The sequence below is a fragment of the Sminthopsis crassicaudata genome, chromosome 2, assembly GCF_048593235.1.
Source record: "Sminthopsis crassicaudata isolate SCR6 chromosome 2, ASM4859323v1, whole genome shotgun sequence".
Lineage (NCBI taxonomy): Eukaryota > Metazoa > Chordata > Mammalia > Dasyuromorphia > Dasyuridae > Sminthopsis > Sminthopsis crassicaudata.
In genome coordinates, this window is record NC_133618.1 from 632,004,459 (window position 1) to 632,025,077 (window position 20,619).

The 20,619-nt window shown below is 46.3% G+C and overlaps 1 protein-coding gene across 1 annotated transcript in view; it reads right to left on the reverse strand.

The window, feature by feature from the left end:
• Window positions 1-6,385: 6,385 nt before the first annotated feature.
• Window positions 6,386-20,619, reverse strand: part of TSPAN3 (tetraspanin 3) — a 58,279-nt gene continuing 44,045 nt past the window's right edge. Inside the window, exons 3-8 of the mRNA XM_074296504.1 lie at window positions 18,346-18,537; window positions 18,050-18,124; window positions 13,397-13,498; window positions 12,210-12,362; window positions 11,828-11,911; window positions 6,386-7,242 (exon numbers count right to left, since the gene is read on the reverse strand). Coding sequence (XP_074152605.1) covers window positions 7,150-7,242; window positions 11,828-11,911; window positions 12,210-12,362; window positions 13,397-13,498; window positions 18,050-18,124; window positions 18,346-18,537 — 699 coding nt within the window. The 3' untranslated portion in view covers window positions 6,386-7,149. The remainder of the gene's footprint in view (window positions 7,243-11,827; window positions 11,912-12,209; window positions 12,363-13,396; window positions 13,499-18,049; window positions 18,125-18,345; window positions 18,538-20,619) is intronic.

Below are 20,619 nucleotides of genomic sequence, written 5' to 3' on the forward strand. Positions count from 1 at the left end.
GGACTGATGGGAAGTTAGCTCTTGCAGTTATCCCGGGCCGCTTCACGTTCATCTTGCTGGGATTTGCCCGTGTAATAGGCTAACGTGGAGTTGGAGGGGAGGGGGCGAGGTCACTCTGGCCCGGGAGAGAAGCCGGCGTGTGGGGGCTGCTCTTTGCTGTGTGAAGGACCCCAAACCAGGGAGAAGGGCCACAACTGTAATGGAGCAGTGAGCTTTGAGAAGCTGCGCTCCCCCTTTCAGCACACAGTGTGACTGCACGAGGGTTTAAGTGTAACCGGCACTTAGGGGCGCGCAAAGGTTGGAGGAGAGCTTCACAGGTTCTGCTCTGGGGCTGGGGGCCATTATTCCCACTTTAGCAATGAGGCACGCAGGGTCAGGGATCCGTCTTGGGCGGGTCATACTGTGCGTCTGAACTCAAACTCAGGCACCTGGCTGCCCACTGACAACGGCCTCAGTTTCCCCTTAGTAAAACAGCTCTGATCTTGCTCCCGCTTTGCCCCTCTGTTGCAAGCCTTCTACGCCCTAACACGACTTCTCCCTGAGATTCGGACCCAGCGCACCCCCCACTCTACGATGCCGCCTTTGTGAGCCTTCCTTTCCTTCAAGGCTCAGCTCAGGGGCCCCCTCAGTGAGGCCTTGCCCCTGTCCCACCCCCCAAGTGAAAGGGAGAATCCCCCTTCCTCAAATCTCCTTCACATACTCGGTGGGCGTCTCCCCTCCCCACCCCTTGTTTTATACTTACCTCGTGGGCCTGGGGCCGCTGCTGGCCCGACGCCCTCCTCCCCTTAGTCCTGGGCCGGCCCACGGGCCGGCCCACAGCCCGGCCTGGCACAAAGCACAGGAGCCGGCCGAGGTTCCTCCCCTAGATTTGTAGGCACGGGAAAGGCCAAAATGTCTCCTTTAGTTTGTGACTGGGGCCTCCCTCCCAGAGGCGGGACCGCCACATGCTGATGGAGAAAAGGCAGCTGTTACAGCTCTGGGCCGTCTGTTTTGTCCAACACTTCTCCGCTTCCCCCTGCTTGGGCCGCAGTGGGGGGCGGACACCCCTGGAGGGGGCCGGGAGGCGCCTGCTTCAAATCCTGCTGGGTCACGTGCAGGTGCAGAAGTCACAACCGGGGTCCCGGGGGCCTGGACCCCCTGGTTTGGAAAGAGCCGAGGGAGCCCCCCATTTGTGATCACCACCACTACGCCTAAGAACGCTGCTTGTCATTTACTGGGGGCCTTCGTGGCTGCTAAGCGCTTCACACACCATTCCTGCCCGCCTTCATCCCACGGCCTCCTCCAGCTCCCTCCTCCCCACGCTGACGGGGATTTTCCGGGGTCTCCAGCGGTCTGAGCCGCCGGAAACGCTCCTCGACGCCTCAGAGCGCAGACTCAGCAGTGGCCGAGGCCCGGGCTCTGCCCGGTCACTGAGCAGGGCAGGGAGACGCCCTCGCCCGGCCCCACACCCGCCCCACACCGCACACTCACAAAGAGCCCCGGCCGGCTGCTCTGGGCAGGTGGCTTTTGCCTCTGTCTCCTCATCTGTTAAGTGGGTACAATAAGGCGTTCTCTCTTTGGTGGCTCACAGGACTATCTTCAGAAAGGGGCTTGGAAACATGTTAAAAACATTTATTATAATTATTGTTGCTGCTGCTGTTGTCATTGCCCCCTCCCCCAGCCTCCAAGGCAGCAGCCCCACCTCCAGGGAATAATTTCAGGAAGACTGCGGGAGCCCGGGGGCAGGAGGAGGAGATGGGAGGCCGGAGCCTGAAGCCGCCAGGGGCAGGGGGCGCCCCCCCACACCACCAGCGCCGGGCACCTCCCCACTGCCAGCTGCTGTTTCACTGTAGCAATCGTACAGCTGGTCGGGGATGGGCAGAAAGAGACGCAAAGAGCCCCCTGTTTTCTGGTACCACGTTTCACGCTCCCAGAGCCGAGCCCCGGATCGAGGCCCGACCCGGTTCTGGGTTCTGATCATCGGCGCTGTGCCACCGCGGACTCTCTGGCCCGTCGGGATGGTGTTGCCGCCTTTCCTCCCGAGCCCCGCTCTCCTTATCTGTAAAAGTGAGGACTTTGTTCCCAGATGATCTTTCAGGGCCGTTTCTGCTCTGACGACGGATGGAGCTACGCGGTGAAGCAGCTGGGAGCCGGGAAGGCCCCCCTGGAGCCGGCCCGGCCCTTCTTTCAGGCCAGACAAGGGGCCTGCAAAGCGGGGCTCGGAGGGCAGCCGCCCCTGGGGCGTGGGGGAGACCGTGAGCTGCCGCGGTCCGAGGTCCCTTCCAGGTCTCCATCCTCGGTTCTAGGAGCCTGGTGTCCGGAGAGCTGCGACTTGGGAAGGTCAGGATCTGGAAGGGCCCTGGGAGCTCCGAGCCCCTCAGCTTGGAGAGGAGGGAACCGAGGCTCAGAGAGGGGGTGATTAAGATCCCCCAATACTGAGAGCCGGAAGTAGGCTCTGACTCCGAGTCTCATGTGACTGGACGGCCAGCGGCCTTCGGGGTTCGACTCATCCGTTCCGTCCGGTCCTACTTCTCCCCTTCCCCTCACATTCGCTTGGAGTTCCCTTGTAAGCGTTAGCTCCTGCTCTCAGCTCTGTTCTCTGGACCGGCCCAGAACCAGCCCAATCCCTTGTCAATGAGGAACTTGACATCTCTTCTATTGACGTTCTCACAGTCGTTTTCTTCCATTTGCCCAATTCTCCTTTCTAAAGATTAATTCTTTTCTCCAGTTAACTTTTCTACTTCCTTTTCCATTCAGCCAATTGTACTTTTAAAATTGTTTTCCTTCGAGCAAATCATAAAGGATTCAAAAAGTAACCGGTACGGGACGTGATTTATCATCAGCTCTTGCTTTTCTTTCTTTTGGGGAGGAACAGAAGGCTGGGTTTTGTCAAAGCATTTAAGTTCGTGACCGACAGGGACTTCCCGGCGGAGCCCCCTTTAGTCAATTAGCCAGCGAGACTTTGGGCTTGCACAGGACTGACTGAAGTTTCCTGACCTGTCCAGGGCTACGGCTAGTCTGTAGCCACGTCTTCCTCAGAGAAGCTCGTGACAAGTATTTTGGTGGTCACGATGATTTGGGGGTTCCAGGGATGTTTTTGTGTCCACGGCACGGAAATACACCAAACTGTTGCCTTTTCATAACCGTCCTGCCTTTCTCCTCCCGGTTTTTCTTCTCCGTTCTAAAACCCTTCTCAAGCTCCCCTAAGAGGGCTTTTGGGGCGTCCGATTCATTCTCTCCTTGGAGACTCGCACGGAGCTGTCCTCTTCTCGTTTGTGCTCCCACCTTCCCTGTCGCCACAGTGGCTTTCTACGGTCAGGATATTTTCTTTTAGGCTATTTGGCCCTCCGCTCCTGGGGCACAGGGAGTCACACTTCCTGGAGTCGGGGTCTGGCACTGACTTCCCCACGGGGGTTTCGGGGTGGCCCGGCCCGCGCCCTGTTGTGCCGGGGTTCCAGGGGTGGCGCTGGGGCTGGAGGTCTCGCAGCTGGCTTCCTGGGCCACCGGCTGCTGGGGCAGGACCGAGGGATCTCGGGTGTGGGTCTGTGCCGTGGCCTCCCACGGCTGGCCCCTTTTACCTAAATGAGACTGACCTTTCCTGAACTCCCCTTAGTCATCTTATGCGATCCATCTCGTGGGTTCTGTCCCTCCAGAGTCTGTTCAGAGGCTTGATGTAACACTAAGGGAGACTGAGGGACGGCTCAGCTAACTCCCTGGCTGCTTTCTGCCATCGTCCTAATCCCTCTGACCAGCACTTGAAGGCCGCCATTGTGGTCCCTACCTTCCCCCCCGCCATCATCTCTTCTTAGGGTAATTCTCAGCCGCTCTCGCCCAACAGGAACGGAGCAGGGTCAGGGGGAACCGAAAGCTTGGCTAGGACACAATCAGGAAATCATCTGATTTCGCTCCCGAGTCATGGCCACAGGCTGCTCTGCCCGGAGCCCAGGGGGTCCCACCCCCATCCCGCACTGGCCCATTCCTCTTTCGAGCAGAAATGTCGGGCACAAAAGGCTCCACGAGCCTCTCAACCCCCCGAGAGGGAACCGTGGTTCTTCCTCCCACCAGCTGCCCCCAAAGCTCTAGCACAAGGAAATGCCTGGTTATCCACCACTGGCTGCACTAAACTGCGAGGACAGAAGTAAAAAGGCGTCTCTGCCCCAAGAGCACCGCCGGGGATGGTGATTCATGGAGCGGAGGGGGTGGGGGGGAGGCCTCGGGCTGGGCCAGCGACGGAGGGGCCCAGGTTTGAAGGCCGGAACCCGAGGAGGGCCCCCGGAAATGGACCCGAGGCCAGCTCGCTGGAACGGGCAGTCAGAACTTGGTGGGTTCCCGGGCAGGGAGGGACAGAGCTTCTGCAACCAGGCTGCCCTCACGCCTTCCGTTCCTGCGGGAGCTCCAGCGTGGACCCCTAGCTCGTAAAAAGCCGTCCTTCCTCAGCCCTCCGCCCCGCCCTGGAAGGGGCCCACCGGCCCCTGTGGCCCTTAGAACCAGGGATCTTCCCCACTCGCCCGGCCCGACCTTTCAGCCGTGATAAGGCCTAGGGGTCACCACGGGCGTTGATCGGCCGTAAGTAGAGATGGATTCATAAAGTGCCGCTGCTGGGAAAAGCCACCCGACCTTCGGCTCGGTCAGAGCAGGATCAGCCACTTCCTTTCACTGGTAAGGATCCAGTATTCTTCGAGAAAAGCACCTGGCACACGGGGGGCCCTGTGTGCCAGGGGGGCCCTGTGGCGGGGGGGGGGGAATGTTGTTTTAAATGGAGCTTTTGGAGCTGGGCTTGTGGAGAAATCACGGGGAGGGGCCCCAGAGAGGAGGCTTGTGAGCATCTCAGTCGGTCCTTCAGCCCCGACACCTCTGAGAGAGAGAAACCCTGACGATGTGAGAGCAAGGGTTCTAGCACCAGGAGGTTCCCAGGAGCCTGCAAGGACCCGAAGCACCTTCAGAAAAGGGAAGAGGTGGGCACGCCAAGGAGAGTCAGCGCCCCCTGGACCCGGCTTCCTGCCTGCGGGGGTCTCCTTCCCAGAGGCCTTGAGCACTGGGGAGCTGAGGGCTGTCGAAAAAAATCAATGTTTGCTGCCCTCACAGCATAGATCCCAATGAAAGAGGGGTAGGGTCAGCGGCGAATCTTCTAGCACTTAACCCAGAAGGAGAAATACATAAAGGAGGCACCAGAGCCTAGGCCCGGGGACGTCCCCCCCTTAGACACAATCTGGGACCACGAGGGGAGGAATGAAGATGAATAGGCTCCGTCATCCCTGCAGGGAATCGCAGGAAGCTCCCAAACTCCCTTGTTCCAAGCCCCTCATTTCTACAGATGAGGAAACTGAGTCCCAGCTAGGGTTGGGACGAAGTGCCAGAGGAGGGCCCTGAACCCGCTCCTGGATCCAGAGGTTTGGGCTTCCCCACTAAATGTGGGCCAGGGGCATCTCAGCCCAGAATGCCTTCCCTGCAATGCCGCTGGGCAGCAGGCTCAGTATTCTGAGGCTTGGGCGACTGAGGTTCAGGCAGGTATGGGACACAGCTGAAAAGTGGCAAAGCCAGGACTCTAGGCTCTGGACTCTTGAGCCAGGCTGCTCTCCCCAGAACACAGCAGCCCGAGAGGCTGGACCCGCTCCTGGGGGTCAGCCCTGCCTGTAACCGAGCCGACCCCACAACATTCATGCAAGGCTGGGGAGACACCCCTGAGACATCCAAGCAGAGAGGAGGGAACCCCGGGGGGGCAGGTGGAGTAAAATTATGAACCCCATCTGCACTACAAGCGGACCAGACCATGGAGGAGCTGGTGAGACTTTCAGGGACTTTTAGGGAAAGCCTTTTGGAAATCCTGGAGCTCTACCAACAGAAGGCACCATCACTGTTAGCGGGCTAGGTCCTAGTCAAGTAGGGGAAAGGAAAAGCCATTTGTGGTTCTTTGGATGCAACTCAAGAGGCACCAGAACCTCAAGTTCCTCATTCTGCCCAAACTCTGAGACACAGGCCAGCTCCAATAGACCCGGGAGACCCTTCAGCATCCAGAACGAGGACTATGGGATCAAATATGGATCACAACATAGTATTTTCACCTTTTTTGTTGTTTGCTTTTTTCCTTTCTCATTTTTTCCCTATTTTGAACTTTTTCTTATGCCGCATGATAAATGTTCCCTCAAGTGGAAACAGATACAAAGAATTGCACATGTTTAACCCATATTGGATCACTTGCTGTCGAGGGGGGAATTTTGGAACACAAGGTTTCATAAGACTGAAAACTGAAAACTATCTTTGCGTGCATTTTGAAAATAAAAAGCAATTATAAAAAATAAATGTAATTGGGAAATGATGAAGAAAAGAAATATATAATGAAAACAAAAACTCTGAAATAAAAACACCTGTGTCTTCCCCAGACCTCAAATGAAGACAAAACGCCCCATTTTGGAGGGAGGATATACAGACTTTATTTAGTCAGGTTTACTATATACAGCAGAGATCACTTTTACATACTATTTCACTAGTCTACACTGGTACATTATTTTCAAATTTAAGACCTACACTCATAAAAAAACCACACACACATATCATTATAGAACAGTAGTGCATACATTATACTCCTGAAAAGCCAGCTTTTATTTAAAAAACACTAAAGTTTGGAAGATGCCTTCAAATGGAGAGGATCTAAGATACACGTCATATGGTTCTACAGTTTGGGTCATTTTGTACAATTTCGATCATACCGGACTACAATATACATGTTTTAAAAGTGGACAGTGGTGAAGGGCAATCCTCGGGACCCTTCATGCAGCTAGCCAGCTGGTCCTCCTCTGGGCCGGAGTCCCATCAAGAGAAGCTTTCAAAGATTCTACTGGACTTCAGAGTCACTGGGCTCTCGCTCAGAGGGAACCACCTTTCAAAGCCATCATGCTGCTTCCAACGGGACAATGACTCGAAAATCAGAATGCTTCCCAGCATGTTTTTTTAAATGCACAGAGCTGCGTGGGGGAAAAGGTCACGGGGGGCTGGAGGGCTCACAGAAAACCGCGTGTCTGTGCCCTTCACCAGTGTCCACGAGAACCGTTTCTCTTTTGTGCAAGGTGTGCTTGAGCTAAGTCTACCGAGGCAGGAGAGTGGCTGCAGGAGACTGGCCCGACCCACCTTCCAGGGAGGGGAAACAAGTCGGAGGAGCTCGGGGAGGCTCTTCTAGGCATAGGTCCCTCCAGTGATGAGGAGCTCGTAGGCAGGATCTCTACTCCTCCGGCACAACACGATGCATGCACAGAGCATGCCCAGGAGCTATTGGGAGAGAAGGATCGACACTTGGCTAAGGAGCTAGAAGTACCCCGTGGCTTAGGGAGAGCAAGAAGACTCCATGAAATCCTGGACTTCTGCTCCAGATGGGAGCTGAACAAAAGGGAAGCTACAGTGTACAGCAAAGGTTCTCCTTTACTTCCTGGAGTCGCTGAGCCTGGCTAGGGGGGCAATTCAGGTTGTGTACCTCGAGGATCTCATTGCACCATGACCCAGGAAACCTGACCTACACAGATGGGCCCAATCACTGTAAGATCTGCTCTTCCAACTCCAGATATTCCCCAGGTGCATAAACATTTTAGTTAAGACTTCTGTTGTTTTAACAGATGCCCCTTGAGGCCATAGTCACAAATTTCATTTGAATTCAAAATATTTCAAAGATTCCTTGAGTTCACTCAGGTGCCAACAGTTTTCCAAACAGTAAAAGCACACTAAACCTGAACATGTAAAAGACCTGCTCAGCTGCAGAGATAACAAGACTTCCCATATAGAACTTTCACAGGACACTCAGTTCCCTAGTTTCCTTTCATGGGACATCTTCCATGCACAATGGTATGAGAAGTGATTCTAAACCAAAACTGAAATTATTTAAGTTAAGACTAATACCTTTTTAAATTAAGCTAGAAAACATCTTTTTAAAATGTGCCTCAGGGGCAGCTAGGTGGCTCAATGGATACAGCATCAGCCTTGAAGTCAGAAGGACCTGACTTCAAATCCAGCCTCAGACACTTAACCACTTCCTGGCTGTGTGACCCTGGGCAAGTCACTTAACCCCAATTGCCTCAGCTGGGGGGAAAAAAAAGTGCTTCATTATTCTTTACACCAATTATACCAAACTCAAATAGAAAAGAGGTCCACTAAACTATATACTCATAATCATATAGTTTTTAAATGTAATGTTGCCTGGGTTTTATTGTATTTTAATTTATTTTATTTTAGTCTGGTTCAGGTCACACTCAGGAAGACTGTAGGCTGCATATTTGAGATTTCTTTTTGACAATCTGTTAAAACCAAGCAGGGACGACTTATAAGGAAAATCATGATGTAGATATAGATATCGTGTCAGGATAAATAACATGTCAGGTTGAAATTTTACAATACTGAAGAGACCTTACAGATCACTCATCTCTTCCACTTCTTTCATTTTCCAGAAGTTAAGTGATACGCTAAAGACCACAGAAGTAGAGTAAGCAGAAAAAGTGATACTTATATTTGGAATCCTTGATTCTAGAACCCCTATTCTTTCCATTCCATCGAGTTGTCTCCTGGTCCCTGATCATCTTTACTTCACTTAACAGGATCCTACTTTGTCTCAAAAATTCCTTCCATTCTTCCATTTAAAAATTTTACCATTCCTGAATCACATTTCCATTAGTCTTGCCCAAATGGAATGTGATTATATTGTTAAGAATTCTGTTGTTAAGAATAACTGATCTTCCTCCACAAAACAAAGTAGAATTTCTAAAGAACTGGGGGCAACACCTCAACCCACCAAAAAACTCAATATTGGTAATTTCAGGCAACATGCTAAATTAGTAATTCACCTGAATATTAATTAATGAGTTTATAGAAACTCTATTCATGGATTCCCAATGACTTCACAAATTTTGGGGCTGTACAGAGTATAATAAAAAAAAATTTCAAGTGAAAAATTTAGAAATATTATTTATTACATGAAGATGTTAGTGATAATATTTCCTGCCATGGACGTTTATCTATAAAACTAAAAGTCAAAATCTGATAACAGTTAACTGCTCAACGACAATTCTGGGTACATAAAATTCACAATGCAATTACTAAAAATATCATTTAGCAATTTTCTGCAGTCACTTTCATAACCTATATTCAGGGCTATCCAAATATTATGGCAAGAATTATAGCTCTATTAAACATCAGACTATTTTCTTATCTATAAAATGAGGAGTTGAACTAAACCAACTCTCAACAAGAATGCTTCTCTGAAAGCTGACTGACATTTAAGAGAACCATAGTACCTGAGCAAGGGTAAATAGTCCTTCTACCAGACTATATCTGAACCCTGTTCTGTAATATCAGAGGTGACCACCAAGGTACTGAAGGGCCTCCAGCTAAATCCTATCATGAGCAGTTACAAATCGGAGCTGTTTAAAGAAGAAAAGGTTTATAGGGAAAAGATCTCTCTCCAAGTATTTCAAAGATTAAATGCGGAAGAGAGAAAGAGAGTTTAGCTTTGTCTTGGTTAGCCCCAAAGAAGGGAGAAGTAGGAATTACATGGAGTTGGAAAAATAGATTTAGGCTTGGCGTGAACAGCTATCTCATAATGGAACATGTAGCTTCTTGTTGTACTGGGTACTCCTCCCTTAAGCCCGGCAATCAATGACTAAGTGAGTCCAGTTTCAAAAGCACATAGCACGAAGGCCAAGTGATCAGTTTTTTTCACAATAATTGACTATTATATGGAAAAATAAGGAGAAAATTTTCTTTTTCTTTGATCAGATCTAGATTTCCTTGAAATACTTTAATAGCTTCTTTTAAAACAGATTTCATGCCTGGAGGATTTATTTTAAGAGAGTGCGTGGGCATTTTAAAATTATGCTAGAGAGGATAGGTTTAATTGCTAGTTCAAACCTAAGTTCCTTAAATTATATAGATTTTGTTTGTCTATGGTAGTTCAAGTTTAATGCATTTAATGGGGAATGCCTTTTTCAAATATCAACAAGGTGGATTGTGTACTTTTCTAGTATTTAAACAGTTTAGTAATGACTCATTAGAAAGCCAAGCTCTTTATATGACTGTGTCTGTATTACTGAGTACTGATTTTGTGACTATGTAACAAGGGTGATAGTACAGACAGATATATTTCATATTGGGTTATACAGGCAACAGTTTTGGACTACCAAAATGAAACATGAGGGAGATCTAATTTTCTAGGGGAGATCTTGACTGAAGCAGTTTCAACAATTTTATGTGTAATACATTTTCAACAATTTTATGTATAATACATATGTTAGCACAAATGTGAAATTCTTTTCAAGTGTAGCTTCTGTCATGAACTATCTACAAAGATTTCAGTTGTTTACCTTATCTAGGTCCATCCTTATCAGCCAACCTGATGCTTCTTCCCTTCCCTTTAGGAAGACGTGTTCATTATGATTATTAATAATATTATTATCAAGTGACTCCCCCTGTGGCAGAAGTGTTATTTTTACTCAAGCTGCCCTGCTTCTAATGCTGATCCTCTAGCCACTACACCATTTTGAATACAGAGGCAACTGTTCGGATGAGGCAGCGTAGCTGAAGCAGAGCAGAAAGCCCTTCTCAGCACTAGGTCTGTGAGGGAACTTTTGGGACTACAAACTTGAGTTTCCAAACAATATAATTGTGAATTCTCCAGTATTTTTAATTTACATGGAATTAGTAATCCCAAACCCCTTTATTTTTAAACTGCAACTATCTGATTTCAGGGTAGATGAAGAGAGCTTACTCCTTTGTTTGGTTTTGCTATGAACACAGTAATTACTAGATATGCCAATTAATCAAAAAGCAAATTATTAAGCTCTCAAAACAGTCCTAAGCTAAGTATTGGAGGGCTTCAAGGACAGAAAAAGGCCCTACCCTCAATTCTTCCCTACTAGGATTCAAGACAAGAGATTCAGACAGAAGCAGAAACAAATCCCACCTGAAAGTCTCATACAAAAAATGGCAGTGGGTGAGCACAGAAGAGCGCAAGGGATTTAAACAGTGGAAGGGAGGAGAGGGAATCTAAAAAGCCTATGCAGAGCCATGAGGAGGAAACCGCATTGGGGCCAGGAGGTTAGAACCCTGAACATGGGCAAGGGAGGCCTGGGTAACAAGGCTGCACAAGTGCAATGGGTCTCAGTAGGTCCTGCCAGTGGAGTCTACAAAGCAGGGGTCCTACTCCTTAGAGCTGTAAGGAAGATGGAGTGGAGAAGGGAGAAGTCCCACTAGGAGGTCACTGCAGAAGCCCAGAGAAGAGGGGGTAAGGGCAGAAATGGGGGGGAAGATGGCCAAATGAGGAGGAAGCTTGGGGCAGACAAGAGTGTGCGGAGACAGCACTGGTGAGACCTGGCGACCACTGGCCCATGCCAGGGGAGGGAGAGTGAATGCCAAGGGAGACACTCCGAGGTTACAAACCTGGGTCATAAAGGATGAAGATGGGGATGAAGGCAAGACTCCCATGGCACATCACTGATAATGTGGCTCATGCATCACAGCTCCTCACATGACTGATATTACACTCTCATCCAATGGCTAAAAAAAATGTTTTAATCACCAGCTCTATTTCCATAATGGCATTTTAGTTGGAGATGGAGGGAAATGAGATCATTTAATTTCTAGTAAAAGAATTCAACTAAAGCAAAGCCAATTTGAAAACAACGGCTTCATCCAATGGGAAAAGTTTTGTTTTGTCACAAGCAGCACGGAGAAGCTCCTAGGCAGCTTCAATTAGTCCTCCATCTAAGGTTCTCTGGCTCTCAGAGTTTCCCTTTCTTTGGGTCCTCAGTGGTTTGGGCTGGACCCATCTAAGCGTATGAGGCTTTACTGGGAAAGGTCCCACCAGGAGTCTTACCTGAATAGCAGCAAATGTCAAGGCCGCCCAAATAACGTACATCATGATGTCCTGGAGATTCTTCACAACCAAGGCTTCGCAACCCTGGGGGCAGAAGATGCCCAGAATGAGATTCTCCCCTCAGAGATACAAACTGCCCATGGTCAGAAGTGGAAAAGGGCAAGAGCAAGGAGGGAGAAGAGCAAGTGTGAAATCAAGGAATCCGGGGGGGGAGGCTCCATCTCAGGCCCCTGAGGGCCGGGGCTGACTCTCCCTCCTAGAACCAGGCAGGCGGCCACACGAGTGGCTGCTGGGAAGGATGCACTTGACAGTGCCCCAGGGAACAAGCCCCGCATTTCTGGGCAGCCACAGGAGTCGGTGGGACCCGAGCAGTCTGACTCACCTCCGAGTAGAGGTCCGCAGGGTGGGCCAAGCTCCCGTTGCAAGTGCTGGCAGATGCTCTGCAGCAGCTAAGGGGCACGCTCTGGTTTTTTGTTTCTTTGAACCAGTCTGTATTCTCCCAGTCTGAGTAATTGTGAATTCCACAACAGTGCAGCTAGAGGAAAGACAAAGAACATCTGATTTCTCACAAAAGGTGCGGCAGGCTGGGGAGCAAAGGGTAGAGCCTAAATTCAGAGTGTTTTAAAGGTGACCAAAGCCCTCTTTCTGAAAGAGGGCAGGTCCTGGGTGCTCCTTTTACAGACAAGGCCTCCTCTCTGCCAGTGGTGGCCACAGGAACGCCAGATGGAAGGCCTCCACAGCATGGGCTGTAGTAGTCCCAGGTATAAGGTATCCCATAGCCAGCTGGGACCTGCCCACCCCCCAGGACTCCTGCAGACCACCCCACAAGGGATGGTGGGATCAGGGGGCTGTGACTGTCTTCAGTGGGAAGCCTGTCCCCAGATCTTTGAGGAACTGAGGAAGGCAGAAGGCAAGCAATTTCAAAGGTCACATTTATGGTTACGAACCAGAGCTATTAAAATAACTTTTCCAGACCATTCAGCATGAACCAGAGCTATTAAAATAGTTATTCCAGAACAGTCAGCATGTATGGTAAAAACTTCTCTCTCCAGAGCTGATTTTTTTTTTAGCAAATATAGTCCATAAAAATCTTCATGTGTTAAATATAAAATATGCTGGCTCACTTTTACTACAGGATGAAATGTGAAAATTGACTTGTCCACAGGCTCCAGACCCATTCCTAAAAGAACACAACAACTTGCCGACCTCCCAAAGGAAGCCCCAGGCACTAAAGGAAAAAGTATATGAGCCCTGGCAATGTGGCTGGGCTGGGGAACTGAAATCAGATGCTTCCATACAATGAAAAAGGACTGGCTTTCATGAGGTGATTAGATCAAACTGCACAAGGGGTACAGAGCAGAGGGGCTTAACTTCATTTATATATGGACAAACTGAAAGGACCATGGAAAAAACTGATTATGTGAAAATAAACAGTTGTCAGACTATTATTAAGGAACCAAGTTCATGGACCCCAGGGATAGAAGGAAAAAGCTCCAGGAGCCTCCTGGGCAAGGGGGCTCCTAATGGTGCAAAAGCAAATAGAAATCCAGGCCAGTGTGCTAAACTCACCTGTCTCTGTACATAATCAATAGCCCGACTGGCAGCATCCGGAGAAGTTCCATTATAGGTCTTGTACACTTTATGAATGCGGCGATCAACCTCACTTTCCACCTAAAAACAATACAAGTAATTAGTTCTCTCAGTGATGTGGGGAAAGACAAATTACCTAACCAGCTGCTCGAGAACTGCTTAAATACCTTTATTTACCATCTCAAACTACTAAAGAATTATTTCTTAGAGTAGTAACAAAAGTCATCTGAAGAACAAAAAGTCAAAAATATCAAGGGAATCAAGGACAAAAAATGGGAAAGAAGGTAGTTTAGCAGTGCCACATCTCAAACTACATCCCAAAACAATAACAATCAAAATAATCTAATACTGGCTAAGAAACAGTGGTAGATCAGTACAATAGATTAGGTATACAACGCACAAAGACTAGGAATCTAGTCTCTGATAAACCCAATGATCCAAGCTTTGGGGAAGAACCCAACATTTGGCAAAAATTATTTGGAAAACTGGAAATCAGTTTGGCAGAAACTAAGTATAGACTAACATCTCACAACTTTTAGCAAGATAAGGTCAAAATGGAAAAATGATTTAGATGTGATATAACAATAAAGTAGGTCAGCCTGGAAAAAATGTACCTGTTAGATATACAGATAAGGGAAGAGTTTATGAGTAAACAAGAGATTACAGGAAGTGAAATGGGTAATTCCAATTCCATGAAATAAAGAAAGTTTTTGCAAAAACTAAACTAATGTGGCCAAAATTAGAAAGAAAACAAGAAACTGGGGGAGGGGGGAATTTGCAGCAAGTTTTTCTAATAAAGGCCTCATTTCTCAAATATATCAGGAACTGAGTTAAAGAATACGGGCCCATTCTGCAGTTCATAAATGCTCAAAGGGTATGAATAAGCAGTTGTCAGAAGAAGAAACCAGAGCTAGCAAAGTCACATGAAAAAATTCTCTAAATCATTACTGATTAGAGAAATGCGGAGATACCTCCTCCCACATATCAGATTAGCTAACATAAAAGAAAAGGCAAGTGACAGATGCTAGAGGGGATGTGGAAAAAAGGAATACTAAAGAATTGGTGGAGTTGTAAACTAGTCCAACCATTCTGGAGAACAATTTGGAACAATGCCCAAGGGGCTATAAAACTTGTACATACCTTTTGACCTAGCCACTACTAGGTCTGTATCCCAAGAGATCAAAGAAAAAGAATCTATTTGTACAAAAATATTATGCTTATGAAGCGTAAGAATTGGAAATTGGGAGATGCCCATTATTTGGGGAATAGCTGAACAAACTGTGGCAGAATATTACTGTGCTGTAAGAAATTAATATCAGAAGCAGCTATGTGGTGCAGTGGGTAGAGCACCAGCCCTGAAGTCAGGAGGACCCAAGTTCAAATTTGGCCTCAGACACTTAACACTTCCCAGCTGTGTGACCCTGGGCAAGTCACTTAACTCCAATTGCCTCAAAATGAAGATCAGGATGGTTTAAAAACAAACAAACAAACAAACAAACAAACCTAGAAAGAATGACATGATCAGATGTAAAGTGAAATGAGTAGAACCAGGAAAACATTTTATACACGGTAACAACAATATTGTATGATGATCAGCTGTGAACAGTTTGGCTATTCCCATAATACAATGATCCAAGACAACTCCAAATGCTATCTATCTCCAGAGAAAGTACTCAAATTCTGAATACAGACTGAAGCCTACTTTTAAAAATATAATAATAGCTTTTTATTTTTCAAAATACATGTAAAGGTAGTTTTCAATTCATCCTTGCAAAACCTTGTGTGGAAACATAATTTTTAAAAACTTAATATTTTTACTGTTTTCTTTTGCAAGATTGGTAATATGGAAATGTGTTCTGCATGGCCTCACATTACCTTCTCAAGGAGAAGAGAAGGATATGAGGGGGAGTGAAAATCTGGAACTTGAGATTTTTAAAAAATGCTTTTTACATGTAATTGGGAAAATTTAACAAAATAAAGAAAAATTTAAAAGCATTATCAATCTAGAAAATGTCTGTTCACTACTCAAAATCTTTCTTTTCCTTTTTTTATCCTCTACATCCAACTGGAAATTGGTGTCTTTTTGTAGCAATACTGAAGTTAGCAGCAAACTCCTATAGAGCTATGAAGAGCTATTTCATACAACTACTTCTACCCTGGAGAATATAGCTATGCAACACCCTCAGTATAGATGCCCTAAATTATAAATTAACTGAATCTAGTTTTTCCCCCAAAATCAATTCACCCAGTGTGTTTTCAGAGTCTTTTCTCTCTCTTACAAGACATATCAGTTGGAACATCAGAGCTCAAAATGCTGCCTTCAAATGGGCCCACATCAACGACACAATCCATGATTTCATTCATGTAACGTTTAGACCTTGAGCCAAAAAGCCGGGGTGAGCTGAAACGCAGAAGTCAGCCCCGAGAAATTATGCTTCAGGTCACAGACCTCAACAGCTACCATCAGCAGCAGGAAAAAAAGGATTTGTTTTTGGATGACATTTTTGTCACTTGGACAATTAGCAGACGAAACAAGCTGTTGGCCACAAAGTCTTTTACCTTATATTTCACATAAACAAGCATTTAGCAAGCACCTATTATGTTTAGGCACTGGACTAGGTAGACTGAGAATGCCCAGAAAAAAATGAAGCCCTGCTGCTCTCAAGGAACTTACAGCAATTATTCCGGGGAGAAAAAGCCAGCAACTTTTCTAGGAAATCTGCACCTTTGGAGGGCAAGGCCAGGAACTGGACTTTTATCAGTTCACCTTTGGGGCCTTGGGGAAACCACCTTCCACTAAGCCAATCAACAACCTCCTGGCTGATAAACTGGAAAGCCAGTGACCAATTTACCCAAAAAAAGAATAACTGCTAAGCAGAATCCAATCTTCCCAGAAGTTTGCTTATGAAACCAGCTCTTCTGGGTCAAGTCTAACAAAGGCTAGTTCAGAGACGTGGGCTTTTCAAGTTAAAATGCAATGAAATAGCCACAGATCATAAATACAATAAAGAATTTCTTTACTGACGAGAAAGGACACAAGAGGCAAAAATCTCAAAAGTTAAAGCTAGTAATTCAGATAAGAGCAGGTCTTTCTGCAGAGCAATAACAATTCTGCTAAAGCTTCGGGCCCCCAGCCCCCACGGGGCCAAGAAGGACCGGAGCAGCCTCCCTATTCCTCCCACACCCCTACAAGGAAACCTGCCCAGCCCACATAGAACAGGTGCCGCTCCTACCATACCACACTGTTGTTGCTTGTTGGTCAAAAGGTCAAAATCCAGGGAGGAGGCTTTGTCCGCCCTGATAACTTCAGGTAACCCGTTCCTTCCCAATTATTCTTTGAATATCTTTCTTCCAGACTCCATATAGATCCATTACCTTCTATCTCCACAATATTTACATGGAAATTATGCTGTAATCTTTAAAGCTAAAACTCAGATTGCCTTCGGATTGCTGTAAAGGGGTTGGGACAGATTTAGGGAACAAACCCACTGTCCTAAAAGCAGAAAAATCCCAGTGATAGGATTCCCCCTGTCTTCATTTACCGCAGGATAATTCTTTCTAACCACACAATTACTGCTTTTTCTATCACTTCAACAGATTTAAATAGTAAATGACATTTCAGGATACAGACGTAAATCCACAACAAAGGCATAGCCACAGGGTCTGATGATACTCTCATCCCTGTTTATAAACTTACATTCCAACTAAATATTCTCTAACCAGGAGTAGCAAACTGTAGCTTACCCACAGGGCTTGTGGCATAAAATTAGGGAAGATAGAAAGAAACAGGGGAGGAGGGAAGGGAGAAGAAAGGAAGCAGAAAGAGGTGGTCTGTACAGTGGGGAATGAGAGTCCCCTAAAGAAATCACATCTGTGTAATGTGGTGCTGATCTCTATTGCAGGATAAAATCAAATTTGCTCAGGATTCCAATAGGGTAGCACAGAATTTTTCTAACTAAAATGACTTAGAAATAAACAACATAAAACCAACTGGTTTTGCCTTTTCATGTTTACATAAAATTTACTTTCATATCTGTTTTTATTTAAGTCATTTCTATAAGGGAGCAGCTAGGTGGCGCAGGACCTGAGTTCAAATATGACCTCAGACACTCAACACTTCCTAACTGGGTGACCCTGGGTAAGTCACTTGACCCCAACTGCCTCAGCAAAAAAAAAAAAAAAAAAAAAAAAAAAAAAAATCATTTCTAGGTAACCTCATCATAACATTCAAAGTCAAAATTCTCCCCTGTGTCAGGTTCTGTGTTGGGTTCAATGGGCCAACACCAGTGGTATGGACAACTTCTTGGAAGGAGTTTCAAGGGCTCATCCCAAGACAATTTGCATTGTAACCTCTAAAACTGTGATGTCATTTTCAAAATCCTAAAACTGTAATCGAATTGATAATGTGTTCTCCCATATCACAGGCTGAATGAATAATTTCTGATCAATGTTATAGTTGAGAAATTTTAAAAGAGGAGCTGGAACTAAACAGTTTGTGATTTAAAAAACAAACATTTTTACCATCACTTGAAATGAATGCTGTTTTAACTGAACATAAATGATTCATAAAACATCCTTCAAATTTAGGGCCTACCCCACATTGAAGAAAGACAACAAAATTAAAATTCATACCTTTGCTCTGTAAACATATCCCAAAACCACGACGACAACTTCTGTGATAAAAACCAACAGCAGGATGATCACAAACTGCAAGGAAAAAATTGAGGAAATTCAATATGTAAACGTAAAAGCATAAACCCCAATCACTCAATAGAAAACTCATCTAATTTTAAAGTGAAATACGGAGACAGTTTGAGAAGATCCACATTAATAATCCCAGAGTGTTCCGTGAGCTGTGAAAGAAAAGGCCAAGACATTGAGCAGGGACATGCATTCTGAAGCATGGCGTCAGTGAGATCCTAACTTACCGTGGCAAGTCCACAGCGGCTTTCTCGAATGGTGGCACAACATCCAATTAGTCCAATAATGAAAAGGAGGGTTCCTACGGCTATAATCACAACAGCGGGGATGAGCGTGTACACGTCTTCAAAGAAATGATCATAGTCATCGTAAGTGATGAAGACATAGGCTCCCACATAGCACAAGATGCCTGCTGCTGCCTGCAGGAAAAAAATGAACAAAGTGGCAAAAATCATCCCCCCCCCCACTCCAGCAACCTTCTTCTTATTAGCTGGTAAGCTATGATTTCATGATTAATTTCTCCACTACACATAGATCAGTGAGGCCGACCAACTGATTGTTCACCCCATTATTAGGTAAGTATTCTGAAAACAAGTTGGACAAGTTTTATTCTTTTACACATATACAAGTATCTTTGTTTTTCCATCGCATTTTAGAGACCCTTTGTTCCCAGAAATAAGCCTCCGTAATAAAGAAAAAAAGTTATGCAAAACCAGCTGAGTCTGAGAGTGAACACACATTCTGATCCCGTCCCTACAATTACTCAGAGTTTGACTTCCTTTCAAGTTCCTTTCAATGACATTATTGTAGTCACTGGGCAGCCTGCTTACACAATGACCCCTTCCCACTCTAGAGCTATGAGCTGATAAAGCTTCAGCTCACACACATTTATCTCAGTTCCTCCAATCTGAAATCTCTTTCCAGATTTCTATGCCCATTCCCTTCTCGAACCTCTCCATGTGAAGTCTGTACTTAAGCAGCTATGTATCCTTTCAAAACAAAGCATCCGGAGGCTATGCTTTCTTCCTGGTCAGCTTGAGCTGGGCTAGTGCTACCCCCTTCCTTTATGGAGAACAGAAGGCTGTTTTGTTTGAGGCAGGGGCCATCTTGTTGGCAAAGAAGCTCCTCTTGCTTCCCAAGGTGATCCCCATTCCACACTGCAATGCCTCCGAGTTGTTGGCAGTTTTGGAACTTCCAATCTCGGGGCCAACAAAATTCTACCTTCTCTTCTCCACACATTATTTCAATCATCTGAACAATGCCAGCAGTCTGGCGTCTGTTCTCCAAGCTACCTTTGGGTGATCACACTGTTTCAATCAGAGCGGGTCAGCATCCTTTACATGGGGAACCCCTACCCCAAAATATTGGAGGCTCAAGAGCAGCAGAGGACAGACCCTTTACAAGCACGTATTATTATGTGAACACTGTCGCTAGAAAGATAAAAAAATATGCCACCCCTGCCCTCACGGACCTTAAAGGAAAACAAGTCCTCTGCAGACAACTAAAAAAACAAATAAATCAACATTTATTAAAGATCTACCATTGGTGAAACTTGTTGCTAGGTAGCAAGGCTACAAAATGATGAACACTGTCTAAGCATTTACATAGCACCTACTATGTGCCATGCATTGTTTGATCCTCACAACCACCCCACAAGGAAGTTCTATAATTATCCCCATTTTATAATTAAGGAAACTGAGGCAAATGGAGGGTCAGATTTGAATGGGAGTTTCCATGACCAAGCCCCAGGGCTCTATGCCCTGTATCACGAACTAATAAAGCACTGATGGTTAGAGGTGCTGAGATGACCACAAGACAGAACATGTTTACAGAACTTTGCTTCAGAGAGAGATGATCTGCTCCCTGAGATTCCTGTGTCACTGAGAGACTGGGTGTCAGCTGTTGTTCTGAGATACTTAGTCCGGTTTTAAAGAACTTTGGGAAGAAACGGAGCCAGAAAAGCAGCATGAATGCTTCTGCTACTCCAGCAGCCAATGTCACTACATGTGAATGCATTTGTTCTAAAAGGTTAAGTGCAAAAAAACCAAGAATCTCACAGGAAGCAGAAACAATCACACCGTCCTTTTCAAACTGCAGCCGAAGAAAGGGGCTCTGTTCCCCCAAGTGTAAATGACTCCCAGCCTGGGCTCAGCATGCGGTTCTGACCATCTCCTCTTGGGTAACAATCCATTTTCATCCAATTCTATGAGGATTTGTCTCAGGTTCTTCAGTTAAGGGCACCTCAAAGAAAAGTTCCATTTCTAAAGTTAAGAAATTAAATGACTTGCTTATCAATATCATGGATTTTCTGCTTCTAAAGCAGAATGGAGCTGGACAGGATTGTGAGGAAGCCATCTGGTCTAATGCCACCTTCTCTTAAAGGCCTTCTTCTGGTCCTGCTTGCTCTGTCCATTTTCTTCACACCTGCGTCTCCCCTGCCCCCAGCTGGGCAGTGTTCTTGGGCACAATATTCAGACAAGGCCAGGAGACTTTGTGTGGCC